The sequence below is a fragment of the Scyliorhinus torazame genome, chromosome 6, assembly GCF_047496885.1.
Source record: "Scyliorhinus torazame isolate Kashiwa2021f chromosome 6, sScyTor2.1, whole genome shotgun sequence".
Lineage (NCBI taxonomy): Eukaryota > Metazoa > Chordata > Chondrichthyes > Carcharhiniformes > Scyliorhinidae > Scyliorhinus > Scyliorhinus torazame.
This window is the reverse complement of record NC_092712.1, coordinates 20,348,279-20,366,206: the sequence shown is the minus strand read 5'-3', so window position 1 is coordinate 20,366,206 and position 17,928 is coordinate 20,348,279. Positions and strand designations below refer to the sequence as shown.

At 50.7% G+C, this 17,928-nt stretch overlaps 1 protein-coding gene across 3 annotated transcripts in view; it reads right to left on the bottom strand.

Annotated features, from left to right (window-relative positions):
* The window catches only part of LOC140424704 (uncharacterized), a 337,233-nt gene that overhangs the window by 90,950 nt on the left and 228,355 nt on the right, over positions 1–17,928 (bottom strand). For all 3 annotated transcript variants that reach the window (XM_072508002.1, XM_072508001.1, XM_072508000.1), the window contains 2 exons: positions 17,775–17,831; positions 15,101–15,133 (listed from right to left, as the gene is read on the bottom strand). In XM_072508002.1, the coding sequence (XP_072364103.1) occupies positions 15,101–15,133; positions 17,775–17,831 (90 nt within the window). The remainder of the gene's footprint in view (positions 1–15,100; positions 15,134–17,774; positions 17,832–17,928) is intronic.

The following is a 17,928-nucleotide window of genomic DNA, read 5'->3' as shown; positions in this document are numbered from 1 at the left end:
TGTTCCTCCTGCAGGATGTTTGAGGTGAGGGATGCCGTTAGTCTCCCTGCTGATTTTACCTGCAGGAAGTGCTGCCATCTCCAGCTCCTCCAAGACCGAGTTAGGGAACTGGAGCTGGAGTTGGAAGAACTTCGGATCATTCGGGAGGCAGAGGGGGTCATAGATAGCAGCTTCAGGGAATTAGTTACACCAAAGATTGGAGATAGATGGGTAACTGTAAGAGGGACTGGGAAAAACTGTCAGTGCAGGGATCCCCTGCGGTCGTTCCCCTGAGAAACAAGTATACCGCTTTGGATACTTGTGGGGGGGGGGGACTTACCAGGGGTAAGCCATGGGGTACGGGCCTCTGGCACGGAGTCTGTCCCTGTTGCTCAGAAGGGAAGGGGGGAGAGGAGCAGAGCATTAGTAATTGGGGACTCTATAGTCAGGGGCACAGATAGGAGATTTTGTGGGAGCGTGAGAGACTCACGTTTGGTATGTTGCCTCCCAGGTGCAAGGGTACGTGATGTCTCGGATCGTGTTTTCCGGGTCCTTAAGGGGGAGGGGGAGCAGCCCCAAGTCGTGGTCCACATTGGCACTAACGACATAGGTAGGAAAGGGGATAAAGATGTCAGGCAGGCTTTCAGGGAGCTAGGATGGAAGCTCAGAACTAGAACAAACAGAGTTGTTATCTCTGGGTTGTTGCCCGTGCCACGTGATAGTGAGATGAGGAACAGGGAGAGAGAGCAATTAAACACGTGGCTACAGGGATGGTGCAGGCGGGAGGGATTCAGATTTCTGGATAACTGGGGCTCTTTCTGGGGACAGGATGGTCTACATCTGAACCTGCGGGGCACAAATATCCTGGGGGGAGATTTGTTAGTGCTCTTTGGGGGGGTTTAAACTAATGCAGCAGGGGCATCGGAACCTGGATTGTAGTTTTAGGGTAAGGGAGAATGAGAGTATAGAGGTCAGGAGCTCAGATTTGACGTCGCAGGAGGGGGCCAGTGTTCAGGTAGGTGGTTTGAAGTGTGTCTACTTCAATGCGAGTATACGAAATAAGGTAGGGGAACTGGCAGCATGGGTTGGTACCTGGGACTTCGATGTTGTGGCCATTTCGGAGACATGGATAGAGCAGGGACAGGAATGGATGTTGCAGGTTCCGGGGTTTAGGTGTTTTAGTAAGCTCAGAGAAGGAGGCAAAAGAGGGGGAGGTGTGGCGCTGCTAGTCAAGAGCAGTATTACGGTGGCGGAGAGGATGCTAGATGGGGACTCTTCTTCCGAGGTAGTATGGGCTGAAGTTAGAAACAGGAAAGGAGAGGACTCCCTGTTGGGAGTTTTCTATAGGCCTCCAAATAGTTCTAGGGATGTAGAGGAAAGGATGGCGAGGATGATCCTGGATAAGAGCGAAAGTAACAGGGTAGTTATTATGGGAGACTTTAACTTTCCAAATATTGACTGGAAAAGATATAGTTCGAGTACATTAGATGGGTCGTTTTTTGTACAGTGTGTGCAGGAGGGTTTCCTGACACAGTTTGTTGACAGGCCAACAAGAGGCGAGGCCACATTGGATTTGGTTTTGGGTAATGAACCAGGCCAGGTGTTGGATTTGGAGGTAGGTGAGCACTTTGGGGACAGTGACCACAATTCGGTGACGTTTACGTTAAGGATGGAAAGGGATAAGTATACACCGCAGGGCAAGAGGTTTAGCTGGGGGAAGGGAAATTATGATGCCATTAGATGTGACTTGGGGGGGATAAGGTGGAGAAGTAGGCTGCAAGTGTTGGACACACTGGATAAGTGGAGCTTGTTCAAGGATCAGCTACTGCGTGTTCTTGATAAGTATGTACCGGTCAGGCAGGGAGGGAGGTGCCGAGCGAGGGAACCGTGGTTTACCAAAGAAGTGGAATCTCTTGTTAAGAGGAAGAAGGAGGCCTATGTGAAGATGAGGTGTGAAGTTTCAGTTGGGGCGCTGGGTAGTTACAAGGTAGCGAGGAAGGATCTAAAGAGAGAGCTAAGACGAGCAAGGAGGGAACATGAGAAGTATTTGGCAGGAAGGATCAAGGAAAACCCAAAAGCTTTCTATAGGTATGTCAGGAATAAGCGAATGACTAGGGAAAGAGTAGGACCAGTCAAGGACAGGGATGGCAAGTTGTGTGTAGAGTCTGAAGAGATAGGCGAGATACTAAATGAATATTTTTCGTCAGTATTCACTCAGGAAAAAGATAATGTTGTGGAGGAGAATGCTGAGCTCCAGGTAAATAGATTAGATGGCATTGAGGTACGTAGGGAAGAGGTGTTGGCAATTCTGGACAGGCTGAAAATAGATAAGTCCCCGGGACCTGATGGGATTTATCCTAGGATTCTCTGGGAGGCCAGGGAAGAGATTGCTGGACCTTTGGCTTTGATTTTTATGTCATCATTGGCTACAGGAATAGTGCCAAGGGCTGGAGGATAGCAAATGTGGTCCCTTTGTTCAAAAAGGGGAGCAGAGACAACCCCGGCAACTATAGACCGGTGAGCCTCACGTCTGTAGTGGGTAAAGTCTTGGAGGGGATTATAAGAGACAAGATTTCTAATCATCTAGATAGGAATAATATGATCAGGGATAGTCAGCATGGCTTTGTGAAGGGTAGGTCATGCCTCACAAACCTTATCGAGTTCTTTGAGAAGGTGACTGAACAGGTAGACGAGGGTAGAGCAGTTGATGTGGTGTATGTGGATTTCAGCAAAGCGTTTGATAAGGTTCCCCACGGTAGGCTATTGCAGAAAATACGGAGGCTGGGGATTGAGGGTGATTTAGAGATGTGGATCAGAAATTGGCTAGCTGAAAGAAGACAGAGGGTGGTGGTTGATGGGAAATTTTCAGAATGGAGTACAGTCACAAGTGGAGTACCACAAGGATCTGTTCTGGGGCCGTTGCTGTTTGTCATTTTTATCAATGACCTCGAGGAAGGCGCAGAAGGGTGGGTGAGTAAATTTGCAGACGATACTAAAGTCGGTGGTGTTTTCGATAGTGTGGAAGGATGTAGCAGGTTACAGAGGGATATAGATAAGCTGCAGTGCTGGGCTGAGAGGTGGCAAATGGAGTTTAATGTAGAGAAGTGTGAGGTGATGCACTTTGGAAGGAATAACAGGAATGTGGAATATTTGGCTAATGGAAAAGTTCTTGAAAGTGTGGATGAGCAGAGGGATCTAGGTGTCCATGTACATAGATCCCTGAAAGTTGCCACCCAGGTTGATAGGGTGGTGAAGAAGGCCTCTGGAGTGTTGGCCTTTATTGGTAGAGGGATTGAGTTCCGGAGTCAGGAGGTCATGTTGCAGCTGTACAGAACTCTGGTACGGCCGCATTTGGAGTATTGCGTACAGTTCTGGTCACCGCATTATAGGAAGGACGTGGAGGCTTTGGAACGGGTGCAGAGGAGATTTACCAGGAAGTTGCGTGGTATGGAGGGAAAATCTTATGAGGAAAGGCTGATGGACTTGAGGTTGTTTTCGTTAGAGAGAAGAAGGTTAAGAGGAGACTTAATAGAGGCATACAAAATGATCAGAGGGTTAGATAGGGTGGACAGTGAGAGCCTTCTCCCGCGGATGGAAATGGCTAGCACGAGGGGACATAGCCTTAAACTGAGGGGTAATAGATATAGGACAGAGGTCAGAGGTAGGTTCTTTACGCAAAGAGTAGTGAGGCCGTGGAATGCCCTACCTGCTACAGTAGTGAACTCGCCAACATTGAGGGCATTTAAAAGTTTATTGGATAAACATATGGATGATAATGGTATAGTGTAGGTTAGATGGCTTTTGTTTCGGTGCAACATCGTGGGCCGAAGGGCCTGTACTGCGCTGTATTGTTCTATGTTCTATGTTCTAAGTCTCGAAAGATGTGGTGAATTGGACATTCTGAATTCTCCGTTAGTGTACCCGAACAGGCACCGGAATGTGGCGACGAGGGGATTTTCACAGTAACTTCATTGCAGTGGTAATGTAAGCCTACTTGTGACACTAATAATAATAATAATTATTATTATTATGTCCAGCAAGTACACTGTATCAAATTCAACGTGGCCCAAGCCCACCAGGATGCCCTGGCAGCGCGGTTCACTATCCTTGCCGAGATGCAGACTCCACACAGATAGTGACCCAAGCCGGGAATTGAATCTGGGTCCCTGAAGCTGTGAAGCAACTGTGCTAACCACTGTGCTACCGTGCTGCCCCAAATTTGTGTATTGCGACTTCCGGTGGCGGCTATGGAGAAGTAAGTGGCACATTTGGTGGCTCTCGATCCGGTCGGACTTTTGGACCTTTTTCCCTGACTTTTTTGTACTTTTGAGTGCTAGATCGGAAGGCATAGGCTCTCAGGCACTGACTCCAGACACAGGTGTATGGATTTAAGAAGCAGGAAGAATCTTAAACAGTTGAAGAAGTGGGCAAACAAGGGCAGTGTAGAAGCTGCTGCTGAGGACAACATGGTCGATGTCCGGACCCCGGTGCAGACAGTCCAGCCAACAACGGAGCATCTGTTGAAGGTCATCCAAGAGGGCTTTACCGGGTTGAAGTGGGACAGTTTAGACCCGATTCAGAAGTCTATCGAGCGCCTGGAGCATGGGCTGGATGCCTAGGATTGTATGATCCAGAAGCTGAAAAAGGCGCTGGAGGAGCAGGAGGATCACCAAACGGTGGTGGAGGCGGAGGTGGAGAAGCTGAAGGATCAACAAAAAGGCTCCTGGTAAAGTGGAGGACATGGAAAATAGGTTTCGTCGGCAGAATTTGAGAATCGTTGGTCTCCCAGAGGGGGCTGAGGAAGAGGATGCCGCTGTGTATGTGGCGGGCATGTTCCAGAAGCTGTTGGGAGATGATGTTTACCCACGCCCGTTGGAGGTGGACAGGGCGCACAGAGCGCTGGCGAGGCAGCCGTGAGCGCCGCCGCCCCCCCCCCCCCCCCCACCCCGAGTGATGGTGGTCCAGTTTCGCAGGTTCCTGGACAAGGAGAGGGTGCTACAGTGGGCCAAGTGCACGCGGAGCTGCCATTGGTATAATAGTGTCTTGCGCATCTACCAGGACCTGAGCGTGGAGGTGGCCAGAAGAAGGGCAGGCTACAGGCAAGTCAAATAAATTTTGTTTAAGGTGAAGTTCGGGGTGCTGTACCCGGCGCGCTTGTGGGTCACACACGAGGGACGGCACCATTACTTTGAGGAGCCCGAGGATGCGATGGACTTCGCCAAGAGAGAGGGGCTGGTGCCGAACTGAGGACTTTTTGGACTTGGGCTAATAAGACACTGAGCGATGTTTACACATTTTTCTGATGCTATGTGTTTTTCTTTTTCTCTTCCTGGTTGTTCTGTTTCCCTCCTGTACTTGAGTTTTTGTTGGGATAAAAGAGGGAAGTTAAGGTATGTGGTGCAGGAGGCTTTTTGTGTTCGGATCGGGGGTTTTTAAGTGCCTATTACTTATTCTGTTTTATTCGATTTGCACTAGCGTTGGGGTTTTGTTTGTTTCTCATTTTGTTTGTTTCTTTTCAGAGCAATTGTTTGAGGATGGCTGGTTTGGGGAAGTGGTGCTGCTGTTCTGCTGATGAGGGAGGGACTTAGGTGCGGGATCATGGAGGAGGTCGGAGGTGGGGGCTGCCATGAGACGGGCCTGGGGAAGCGCGACAAAGGGGCTGGGGGCGGCCCCAAGAAAGGAGATGGCTGATCGGCACGGTGCCCCTCAACCAGGCTGATCACCTGGAACGTTAGAGGGTTAAACGGGTCGGTAAAGAGGGCGCATGTGTTCGCGCATCTGAGGACGCTGAAAGCGGACGTAATAATGCTTCAGGAGACTCATCTGAAAGTAGCTGACCAGGTCAGATTGAGGAAGAGCTGGATTAGCCAGGTCACCCATTCGGGGCTGGACACTAAAACCAGGGGGTTGCGATTGTGGTCAACAAACGGGTGCAATTTGAGGCGGGCAGCACAATCTCGGATGGGGGAGGCAGATTTGTCATGGTGCATGGCAAGCTTGAGGGGATAAGGGTAGTCTTGGTCAATGTATATGCCCCAAATTGGGATGATGTGGATTTTATTGAGAGACTGCTGGGGAAGATACCGGACCTGGACTCGCACAGGTTGATTATGGGAGGGGATTTTAACACAGTCCTTGACCCCGGCCTAGACCGGTCGTGTTCAACAACGGGTAAGATGCAGGCAATGGTGAAAGAACTGAGGGGGTTCATGCAGCAAATGGGGGGGCTGATCCATGGAGGGCTAGTCGGCCGACGGGGAGGGAGTTTTCGTTCTATTCACATGTCCATAAGGTGTATTCCCAAATTGATTTTTTTCATCATGAGCAGGGATTTGCTAGCGAGGGTGACGGACGTAGAATATTCGGCGATTGCTATTTCGGACCATGCTCCGCGCTGGGTGGATCTGCGGGTCTGCAAGGAAAGTTTTCAGCGCCCTCAATGGAGGCTGGAGGTCGGTCTGTTGGCGGACGAGGCGGTGTGCGAGAGGGTGAGGAAATGTATACAAAACTACCTGCAGGTCAATGACACAGGGGAAGTCTCAGCTGCGGTGTTCTGGGAGGCGCTGAAGGCAGTGGTGAGAGGGGAGCTGATTTTGATCAGAGCACATAGGGACAGGATGGACAGGGCAGAAATGGACCGACTGGTAAGGGAGATCCTACAGACAGACAGGAGATACGCGGAGACCCCGAGGGCAGAGCTATTAAGGGAACGACGAAGGCTACAGACTGAGTTTGGGGTGTTGTCCACAGGTAAGGCTGTGGAGCAGCTTAGAAAGGGGAGGGGTGTGATTTACGAGCACGAGGAGAAAGCCAGTAGAATGCTGGCATAGCAACCGAGGAAGAGGGAAGCGGCCACGGAAACAGGGAAGGAAGTCGATGGGGGGGGAAACTTGGTAGGGGATCCGGCAGGGCTGAACAAGGTGTTCAGGGACTTTGAAAGCAAGCTTTATACCTCGGAACCCCCTGCGGGGAGGGAGGGGACGAGGCGCTTTCTGGATGGACTGACCTTTCCAAAAGTGGGCAGGGTAGACGGGTTGGGGGCCCCGATTAGGACTGAAGAAATATTGAAGGGCTTGAGAGCCATGCAATCGGGTAAAGCCCTGGGGTCGGATGGGTATCCGGTGGAGTTTTACAAAATGTTCTCCGAGATAGTGGGGCCGGTGTTGGTTAGGGTTAGGGACAGAGGGGTGTTACCCCCGATGATGTCACAGGCCTCCATCTCCCTGATACTGAAACGGGACAAAGACCCGGAGGCATGTGGGTCCTATAGGCCGATCTCTCTGCTCAATGTAGATGCAAAATTACTGGCCAAGCTTTTGGCTTCTAGGATTGAGGACTGTGTGCCAGACGTCATTATGGAAGATCAAACCGGGTTCGTCAAGGGCAAGGCAGCTGGTGGTCAACCTGAGAGGGTTGCTGAATGTGATCATAATGCCCCCAGAGAGTAGGGGGGTAGTAGAGGTAGTTGTGGCAATGGATGCCGAGAAGGCTTTCGACCGGGTTGAGTGGGACTATTTATGGGAGGTGCTGGGATGATTTGGGTTCGAGGAGGGTTTTATCGACTGGGTCAGACTGTTGTACCAGGCTCCGGAGGTGTGTGTGAAGACGAACAGGATGACTTCTGACTATTTCAGACTGTACCGTGGGACAAGGCAGGGGTGTCCCCTCTCCCCACTGCTGTTTGCATTAGCAAAAGAGCCGCTGGCAATTGCCCTGGAGCTTACAAACTGAACATGGCAGAGTGAGTTGTTGGTAGTCCAGGCAAAGGGCCAGGAGGGTAGGTTGAGGGGGCTGCCGTTCAGGCTAGTAGGGGACAGCTTTAGATACTTAGGGATACAGATGACTGGGGCCGTCTGCACAAGTTGAACTTATCTCGGTTGGTGGAGCAAATGAGGGCTGAGTTCCGGAGGTGGGATGTGCTCCCACTGACACTAGCAGGGAGAGTGCAGACGGTTAAAATGACAATCCTCCCAAGATTCCTGTTCGGCTTCCAGTGTCTCCCCATTTTCATTCCGCGGTCTTTTTTCAAGAAGGTCAATAAAATGATTATGGGAATTGTGTGAGCGGGAAAGTCCCCGCGGGTGAAGAGGGTGATGCTCGAGAGGAACTGAGGGGAAGGGGGGCTGGCGCTGCCAAACCTTAGTAATTACTACTGGGCGGCCAACATAGCTATGATAAGGAAGTGGATGGTGGGTGCGGGGTCGGTTTGGGTGCGGATGGAGGCCGCTTCGTGCAGGGGCAAGTTTGGCAGCCCTGGTTACGGCGCCCCTGCCGCTCCCGCCGGCACGGTACTCCACCAGCCCCATAGTGGTGGCGACTTTGCGGATCTGGGGCCAATGGAGAAAGCACGTGGGGGGAGTGAGAGCATCGGTTTGGTCCCCAATTCGCGACAATCACCGGTTCCTCCCGGGGAATATGGATGGTGGGTTCCGAGCATGGCGGAGGGCGGGGATTGAGAGGATGGGGGATTTGTTCTTGGAAGGGAGCTTCCCGCGCATGAGGGCATTAGAGGAGAAATTCAGGCTGGCGAGAGGGAATGAGTTCAGGTACTTGCAGGTGCGGGACTTTCTACGCAGACAGATTCCGTCCTTCCCACGCCTGCCACTCAGGGGGATCCAGGACAGGGTAGTGTCCAGTGGATGGGTGGGGGAGGAGAGGGTATCGGATATATATAAAGAACTTATGGGAGCAGAGGAGTTACAGACAGAGGAGCTGAAGCTTAAGTGGGAAGAGGAGCTCGGGGGTGAGATGGAAGAGTGCTTACGAGGAGAGGCGTTGAGTAGGGTACACCCGACCGCAACATGTGCCAGGCTCAGCCTGATGCAATTCAAAGTCATCCACCGGGCCCACATGACAGTGGCCCGGATGAGTAAATTTTTCGAATTGGAGGACAGGTGCGCCAGATGTTCTAGAGGGCCGGCGAACCATGTCCCCATGTTTTGGGCACGTCCAAAACTCAGGGGGGTTACTGGCAGGGGTTCGTAGGTGTTATGTCCCGGGTACTGAAAACAAGGGTGGTGATGAGTCCAGAAGTGGCAATTGTTGTGGTTTCGGAGGACCCGGGAGTCCAGGGGGAGAGAGAGGCTGACGCTTTGGCCTTTGCTTCCCTGGTAGCCCGGTGACAAATTCTGCTGGCATGGAGGGACTCAGATATGGCGAGCTTTCTCGGTCTGGAGAAAATTACGTTTGCTTTGAGAGGGTCACTGTCAGGGTTCGCCCGGAGGTGGCAACCGTTTATTGACTTCTTCACGGAAAATTAATCGTCAGCAGGGGGGTGGGGGGTGGTTAGGGTAACGTAGATGAGGGGGGGAGTTAGGCTGGTCCTTGTAGGAGGGGTGCTGGTTTTCTTGCACTATAATGATTGTTGTTTTTTGCACACTGTTTTAGGTTGTTGTTATTTATTGTGCCAAAATGTTTTAATAAAATTGTCTATCAAAAGAATTTATGTATTGCCTATTCTGATAGTCCCAGTGGCAATATGAAACTTTCTGTTCAACATTCTACTCATCTTCAGAAGGAGCAGAGAGGCAGATCTGTAGGACATACTTGCGAATTGGGGAGACGGTAAATACAGCCCGGGGAGCGTGGCCTACAGCACCCACCGTTAGGAGGAGTGGAGAGGCATGGTAGCACAGTGGTTAGCACTGCTGCCTCACAACGCCAGGGACCCGGGTTTGATTCCGGCCTGGGTGACTGTGTGGAATTTACACTTTCTCCCCGTATCCCATGGGTTTCCTCCGGGTGCTCCGGTTTGCTCCCACAATCCAAAGATGTGCAGGTTAGGTGGATTGCCCATGATAAATTGCCCCTTGGTGTCCAAAAGGTTACGTGGGGTTATGGGAATAGGTTGGGGGCCTGGGTGGGGTGCTATTTCTGAGAGGTGCAGACTCGATGGGCCGAATGGCCTCCTTATGAACTGTAGTGATTGTATGAAACCTGCGGAAGATATAATAATATAATAATCACTTATTGTCACAAGTAGGCGTCAATGAAGTTACTGTGAAAAGCCCCTAGTCGCGGCAGACGGGAGAGGAGCTTCCAAGAGTCTGGGAACAAGTTGATTTTGAAAACAAAGTCAACGGTGACATCCCAGGAATGCCGTAACGTGTTTGGTTGAAGCAGACCCAGGCCGGAGTCATCACGATTCCCAATCCTCGCCACTGGCGTCACGAGATTCATACCCACAAAGGACGTGAACCTAATTATTATACATTTGCATGAATTTCCATGTTATTCGCAGCCCCCTCATCACCACATGATCCCGCCTCACTAAATATTCAACAGCTTTGGTCAGATGTTAGGCAGTCAAGGGGATCCCTTTAGGGGCACAGAGGTACGTATAAATTCGAGGGTGGGGTCCACTGCCCACGGCACAGGTTGGCACAGCCATGTGGGCACTGCCAGAGCAGGACCATGGTGAGGGGTTGGCATTTCTGTGTGGTACGGGGGTGAGTGTTGCGAGGGGCGGTGGTGTTCAATGCCGGTGTTGGATGTCAGAGGAAGAGGGAGGGAGCAGGATGCCATCGGGAATTGTCAGGGGGGTGGGCAAGCCTCTGCTACCTCTGTGGTCGGCATTGGGGGCTGTTAGGCACTGATCAGAGTGCCCATTAAAGATGGCGCTCCGATTTCTTTGGAGCCGATTGCTGGCTCTGTGAGGCCCCCGCCCTGCCAGAGTGATGGTGTAAACCGCACCCACCCGTTTCTTTCTATCCAAGAGGCTCAAACTTTGGCGAGAAAACTGGTCTGTGCAACTGGAGAGTTACATGCCAGTTTTCCGACTGAGCCTGACACTTTGCCAAATGCTGGTAGGATTCCGTCCCACTTTTCTTTGTAAAGAGCTAAAAAGAGACTGTAATTCGATGTTGGATATTTAAAGTTGATGAACATTACAAAGAACAAGAAAAATGTAAGTCATGGGCAATCTGAGCTTCGGGGCTGGACTTCAACAGAGTTCATTCCGAAACTATTTAAAAATGAGGGGTGGGACCTGATCCCAGGAATCCTGACCACTTTTGTAATGTCCCCAATTTCCTGTGGTGCAGGATAAGGGTTCAAATGAATAATTTTAAATCATCCAGGCAGCACAGTAGCACAGTGGTTAGTACAGTTGCTTCACATCTCCAGAGTCCAAGGTCCGATTCCTGGCTTCAGTCTCTGTCTGTGCGGAGTCTGCACGTTCTCCCCGTATCTGCGTGGGTTTCCTCCAGACGCTCAGGTTTCCTCCCACAGTCCAAAATTTGCAGGTTAGGTGGATTGGCCATTCTAAAATTGCCCTTAGTGTCCAAAAAGGTTAGGTTGGGTTACAGGGATAGGGGTTACGGGGATAAAGGGTACAGGGTGGAGGTGTGGGGCTTGAGTAGGGTGCTCTTTCCAAGGGCTGGTGCAAACTCGATGGGCTGAATGGCCTCCTTCTGCACTGTAAATTCTATGATTCTATAATTCTGTGATTCTATCCCAAATGTGCCATTGTTTACCACAGAGTCCGTTGGTATGTGCTTCAAAATGGGTATGAAAGTGCTATTCGTTGGCACAGGGCAGTGGTGTGCAATCTGTGACCGGGGGTGGGGGCCACATGCGGCCTATCTGGGTTCTGAGTGTGGCTCATGAGACATTTTGTTGACCATTGCCCACGCGCAGGGCTGCCACATGCTGCTGATTTCCATCTGTACAGTTTTATTTCCTACTGATATGACTGAAATGATTTATATGTAACCCACGAGCAAGTGAAGTGAGGTGCGTGCTGATTGCTCACAGCATTGACTGCGAGAGCCGTGCACGCCTTCTTGTCCAAAGTGTAAATATTAATTTTATTTTGACCACTTTAGCTGATGACAACTCTATTAATATGTGAATGATTAACCATTTTCTATAACTTGTCATGAAATATTCAGCATATGCTAAATGCACTTAATCTTTTCCAATCGTCATATTTAGTGAACAAGCCCAAATTTAATCTTGTGTCCCACTGAGATGAAGGAGGGTCATTCATGTCGCCCACTCGCTAGCCTGGATTGTCCATCACTGGCACAGAGGATATGGGGGTGGGGGTGTATGCGGGGAGGGGGAGGGTGTTGGTGGATGGTTGCGGGTGGATGAGTTGGCTTGAAGCATATGAGGTGAAATTGAGTGTGGGTGCAGTGCATGAGGTGGTATTGAATTTGCATGGGGGGCATGGAGGTGACATGGAATACTAGATTCAGAGAATCCCTATGGTGCAGAAGGAGGCCATTCGGCCCATTGAGTGTGCACCGGCCCTCCGAAAGAGCACCCTACCAAGGCCCACTCCCCCGTAACCCCATCTAAATCCTTTGGACGCTGCTTCATCTCAGTGAGCCACAAGATTGAATTTGGGCTTGTTCACTAACCATGACGATTGGACGCTAAGGATCAATTTACCACGGCCAATCCACCTAACCTGCACATCTTTTGACTGTGGGAGGAAACCGGAGCACGCGGAGAAATCCCAATTAGACACGAGGAGAATGTGCAAACTCCACACATGCAGTCACCCGAGGCCGGAATCGAACTCAGGTTCCTGGCAGCACTGCCACCGTGCCGCACATAGTGGGGGGTAATAGGGTCTGAGAGGTGAGGGCTATAGAGAGGCTAACATGTAATCAAACTGGCCCATCTCGGCACCTGGCTACTCATGGCTCTCTCTGATCTGCTTCTGGGGTCGATCGACCTGACTCTATTCTGTACCTGCCCCTCCCCCCCATCATTGGAACCAAAATTAAGCCTGACAGGGCATTATCTACCGGGGAGGGCCTGTCGTGTAAGGAAACCTCCCAACGTTAATGGCCTGTCTCATTAGTAAACATCTAGCCGTTTATTAGGAATTTTCTATACTTAAAACCTTTCCCATCAGGACAATATTTGGGTCCCGATCCCACTCATGTCAGCAATATGCCATCCTGCACGATTCTCTCCGAGGCAGCTAATAAATAAAACACCTCCAAGAACGTTGTACAGTAAAGTTGCCACAAGTCCCAGATGACCAGAGGCTGCTTTCCCCTTTGAGGGGGAGAGCTGACTGGTGGTGATTTCACCTGAGGGTCACCATGCCTCAGGCGAGGGGCGAGGTTGAGTAGGCGGGGGCTTCGTGAAAACCCTCAGTCGACACGGGAATTGAACCCACGCTGTTGGTCTCGCTCTGCATCATGAATCAGCTGTCGAGCCAACTGAACTAAACTGGATGTCATGTGGACACCACAGGCAGGAGAACTAATCAGTGCAGCCAGAGGGAACGGCGGGATTCTCACTGAGAATACTATCGGACGCTGAGATGGAGGAGAAGGTACCACAGGACGGAGGTGCATTATGAATACTGTAACTGATAGACAAATCCCAACACTCAGAACGATGGATCCACCTGCGAGGGAAACACTTTCACTTGAAAGCATTAGCATATTTGGATATGCTAAATGAAATGTGTCTGATCCTTTAAAGCTCACTCTGTGTGATCGTTCAATGAGGGGTTGAGCTGCAGACACAGACCCCGTATGCCGACAACAAAATGGCAGTGCCCTTGGAAAATGGAAGAAAAAAGTCAAGCAGCCAAACCACTTGACTTTGTCAAGATTTTCCCACCTCCACCACTCCCCTGCGCCCCACCCGTCCATCACAGCCAAACCCCAACAGCGGCTTCCAAACCACGGCCGGGAAGTGTCAACCTGTTTTTGGACAGAATGGAAGTGCCCTGCAAGACACCCAGTCTGTGTTTGGTCTCCCCAGCATAGATCAGACCACATCATGTTAGTGAATATTTGCTGGTGGCGGGATTCTCGACTCACGCCGCTTGTCAATGGGATTTCCCATTGGAGTCACCCACGCCGCTGGGGAAACCCGTGGGCGTGGGTGCAATGCTGGCAGGAAGAGAGAATCACAATGACTGGAGAATTCCAGTCACAATATACTAAACTGGAAGGTTTGAGGCTTTAAATGCTGAGAAGGGGGGGAGATAAAAGAGCAGGGGCGAAATTCTCCGGTATCGGCACGATGTCCGCCGACCGGCGCCCAAAACGGCGCAAATCAGTCAGGCATCGCGCCGCCCCAAAGGTGCGGAATCCTCCGCATCTTGGGGGGCCGAGCCCCAACCTTAAGGGGCTAGGCCCGCGCCGGACTAATTTCCGCCCCGCCAGCTGCCGGAAAAGGCCTTTGGTGCCCCGCCAGCTGGCGCGGAAATGACATCTCCGGGCGGCGCATGCGCGGGAGCGTTAGCGACCGCTCACGGCATCCCCGCGCATGCGCTGTGGAAGGAGTCTCTTCCGCCTCCGCCATGGTGGAGACCGTGGCGAAGGCGGAAGGAAAAGAGTGCCGCCACGGCACAGGCCCGCCCGCGGCACCCCCCGGGGCCAGATCGCCCCGCGCCCCCCCCCAGGACCCCGGAGCCTGCCCACGCCGCCTTGTCCCACCAGTAAGGTTGGTGGTTTAATCTACGCCGGCAGGACAGGCATTCTAGCAGCGGGACTTCGGCCCATCCGGGCCGGAGAATCGCGGGGGGGGGCCCGCCAACCGGCGCGGCGTGATTCCCGCCCCCGCCGAATATCCGGTGCCGGAGAATTTGGCAACCAGCGGGGGCGGGATTCACGCCAGCCCCCGGCGATTCTCCGACCCGGCGGGGAGTCGGAGAATCTCGCCCCAGGTGTTGTATCACCTGTGCTTGCGTGGGAAGGTAATGAAGGGAACGTTGAGGCGAAGAAGGAGTGGGGTCAGGGTTGGAACCATTCCTACGGAAGGCTAAAGTAGGTGGGTAGGGGAAGATGGGTTCGGTGTTGGCATCAAGCTGGAGGTGGAAGAAGTGACAGAGGATGATCCGTTGAATGTGAAGTCTGGTGGGTGGAAGGTGAGTGAAAGTGGAACCCGGACATGGTTCTGGGGGAGAGGTGAAGGGGTGAGAGCAGAAGCGTATGAAATGGATCAGACACAGTGCAGACTCAATCAACCATGCTGAAGGGAATCCTTGGCTGAGGGAAAAGGAAGACGTCAGAAGTAAGATGTATGGAATAACAGAGTTTAACCTTTTTCCAATAAAAGAAAAACTCTCCATTGGCTTGTCTCACTGCTTTCTGTTAAACAATACCTTCATTATTTTCCAACTATCCATTGTTCTGGACCTTACCTATTCTTTCATTATACCGATCCCTTTCTTCTTCTGCAAATAGAAAACAAAATATCAGTCAAGCACAAACTACAATAATTTTCTCTTTAGTTCCCTGCAACCTTCCCTAACTTTCCTCATTTAAGATTTATGGAACAATAGTTTCTCAGGCAAATTGACATTCCTTTTTTAAAAATTTAGAGCACCCAATTCTCTTTTTTCCAAATTAAGGGACAATTTAGTGTGGCCAATTCAACTGCCCTCAGCATCTTTGGGTTGTGGGGGTGAAGCTCACACAGACACGGGGAGAATGTGCAAACTTCACATGAACAGTGACCCCGGTCCGGTATCGAACCCGGGTCCTCAGCGCCTTGAGGCAGCAGTGCTAACCACTGCGCCACCGTGCCGCCTCTGCATATTGACATTCTTACTGAAGAGGTTACATGACTCCATAAAATGTTTCCGAATAGGTTGGGGAGTGGCGGGAGGGGTAGAGGGTGCCGGGGGGGGGGGGGGGGGGGGGGGGGGGGGCGCTGCTGCTGGGGGTGGGGGGGGCATTGTAGAGTTAGATTGGGCAGCCCCTTAAACAGTCGCAGAATCACAAGGCGTGATTAACTTGCACCTCTTCAGGCAGCGGGCAAATTTTGTCCTGCCTGCTCATTACAATGATTTCTGTAAACAGCCAGCGTTAGTCATTCTGTTAAGTGGCTGCAAGTATCAGCAGCAGGCCCAACATCATTAGTAACGCACTCAACTTAAAACTAACTTCCACTACTTAAGCTATCCTGCATCTCTTAAAAGGGGAGGTGCGCAGTGTGGCTGATGCAGATGCCGGGATGTCTTCTGCAGTTCATTTTGATCTGGGAACAAATTGCAAAATGGCAGATTCAGGGAGGTAGAGTACATCCATATTTTTGGACACCATGATCAAGGTCTTGGAGTAAGATAGGAGGAGAGTTGTCCTGTAAACTCAGTAGGAAGGAAATGACAAAAATAGACTGGGAGCCGAGAGCTGTGTAAGCCAATCCAAGATTCTATCCCTGAGGCCCTGGGAGAAGTGTCACAAGACATTTAATGACCTAATGCAGTCAAGGTGAGTGAATACATCTTCAACTGCAAAAAGGTTAGGAGGGTTTACTGGGTTACTGGGATAGGGTGGAAGTGAGGGCTTTAAATGGGTCGGTACAGACTCGATGGGCCGAATGGCCTCCTTCTGCACTGTATGTTCTATGTTCTATGTTCACTGGCCATAGAGATTGCTCAAATCAGAACACCCCCATCATTCACCCACTGACAATCATCATATAACATTCAAATGCTTCACCTCCCCCTCACACACTCAGCACAGTCACACGCCTCATGCCCACATCTCTCAGATTGCACACACTGCAACTATTCAATATTGACACCAATATTACCCAAACATAATTGGGAGATAGATCACTTGGTTGCATGGTGTACTGAAAACAACCTCTCTCTAAATGTCGGAAAACCCAAAGAACTGATCATCGACTTCAGGAAGTGTAGCACGACACACACTCCCGTCTGCACCAATGGATCCGAAGTGGAGATGGTCAATAGCTTTAAGTTCCTGAGGGTCACCATCACCACCAGTCTGTCCTTGTCCACTCACGTTGATGCAACATTCAAGAAAGCTCAATAACGTCTCTACTTCCTACGGAAGCTAAAGAAATTTGGCATGTCTGTATCGACTCTCACAAACTTCTACAGGTGAGCGATAGAGAGTATAATATCCGGCTGCATCACAGCCTGCTATGGCAACTGCTCGGTCCAAGACCGCAAGAAACTGCAGAGTGTGGTGAACTCAGCCCAATGCATCACACAAACTTGCCACCCGCACATTGACTCTGTATACACCTCCCGCTGCCTTAGAAAGGCAGACAGCATTGTGAGAGACCCCTCCCACCCAGGCATTGCCTTCTTCCAGACCCTTCCATCAGGCAGCAGGTACAGAAGTCTGAAGACCCGCACATCCAGACATAGGGACAGCTTCTTCCCCACAGCTACAAGACTCCTCAACGACTCCCCCTCGGACTGATCTGTTCCCTGTAAGAACACTATTCACGATGCCCTATGCTGCTCTTGCTCATGTATTTGCTTTGCTTGGTCCCTTGTTCTGCACTGTAATCAATCACTGTATGTCGATGTACCATTTGTCAATTACATTTAATGACCTAATGCAGTCAATTAGTCAGTTGATTATTCTTTTTTCTACTATGTATGTACTGTGTACGTTCCCTCGGCCACGGAAAAGTATGTTTCACTGTACTTCGGACATGTGACAATAAATAAAATCAATCAATCAATCAATAAAATCAATTTCACCCACGCTTGCCATTCTCTGCACAGAAGGTAAGGTATAACCAGAGATAGCAGGGACTAACTGAAGGGAAACGGGCATGACAACAAGTTCCTACGTCCATGGAGGAGTCAGTGACAGCCATCGTGAAGAGTAATTGTAAGGGTGTGATTGTGACAGGGCTGAATCCATTGACTGTATCCTGAAACCTAAATCTTCTTTTGGGCGGGAAAGTGGAGCTGAGTCCACAAAAGATCAGCCATGATCTCACTGAATGGTGGAGCAGGCTCGAAGGGCCAGATGGCCTACTCCTGCTCCTAGTTCTTATGTTCTTATTATCTTTCAATTAAACATTTTTTTACTTTCAGAACTTACGTGACAAATATGGCCGCTGTTGGTATTCCGGAGGAACAACAAAGGGAGGTATTAACTCTGTTAATAAACAAAATAACATGAGTACAGTATGTATTGAACTTTGGTGCACAAGAACAGGAACAACTTGTCTTTCTAAAGCACCTTTAAACATAGA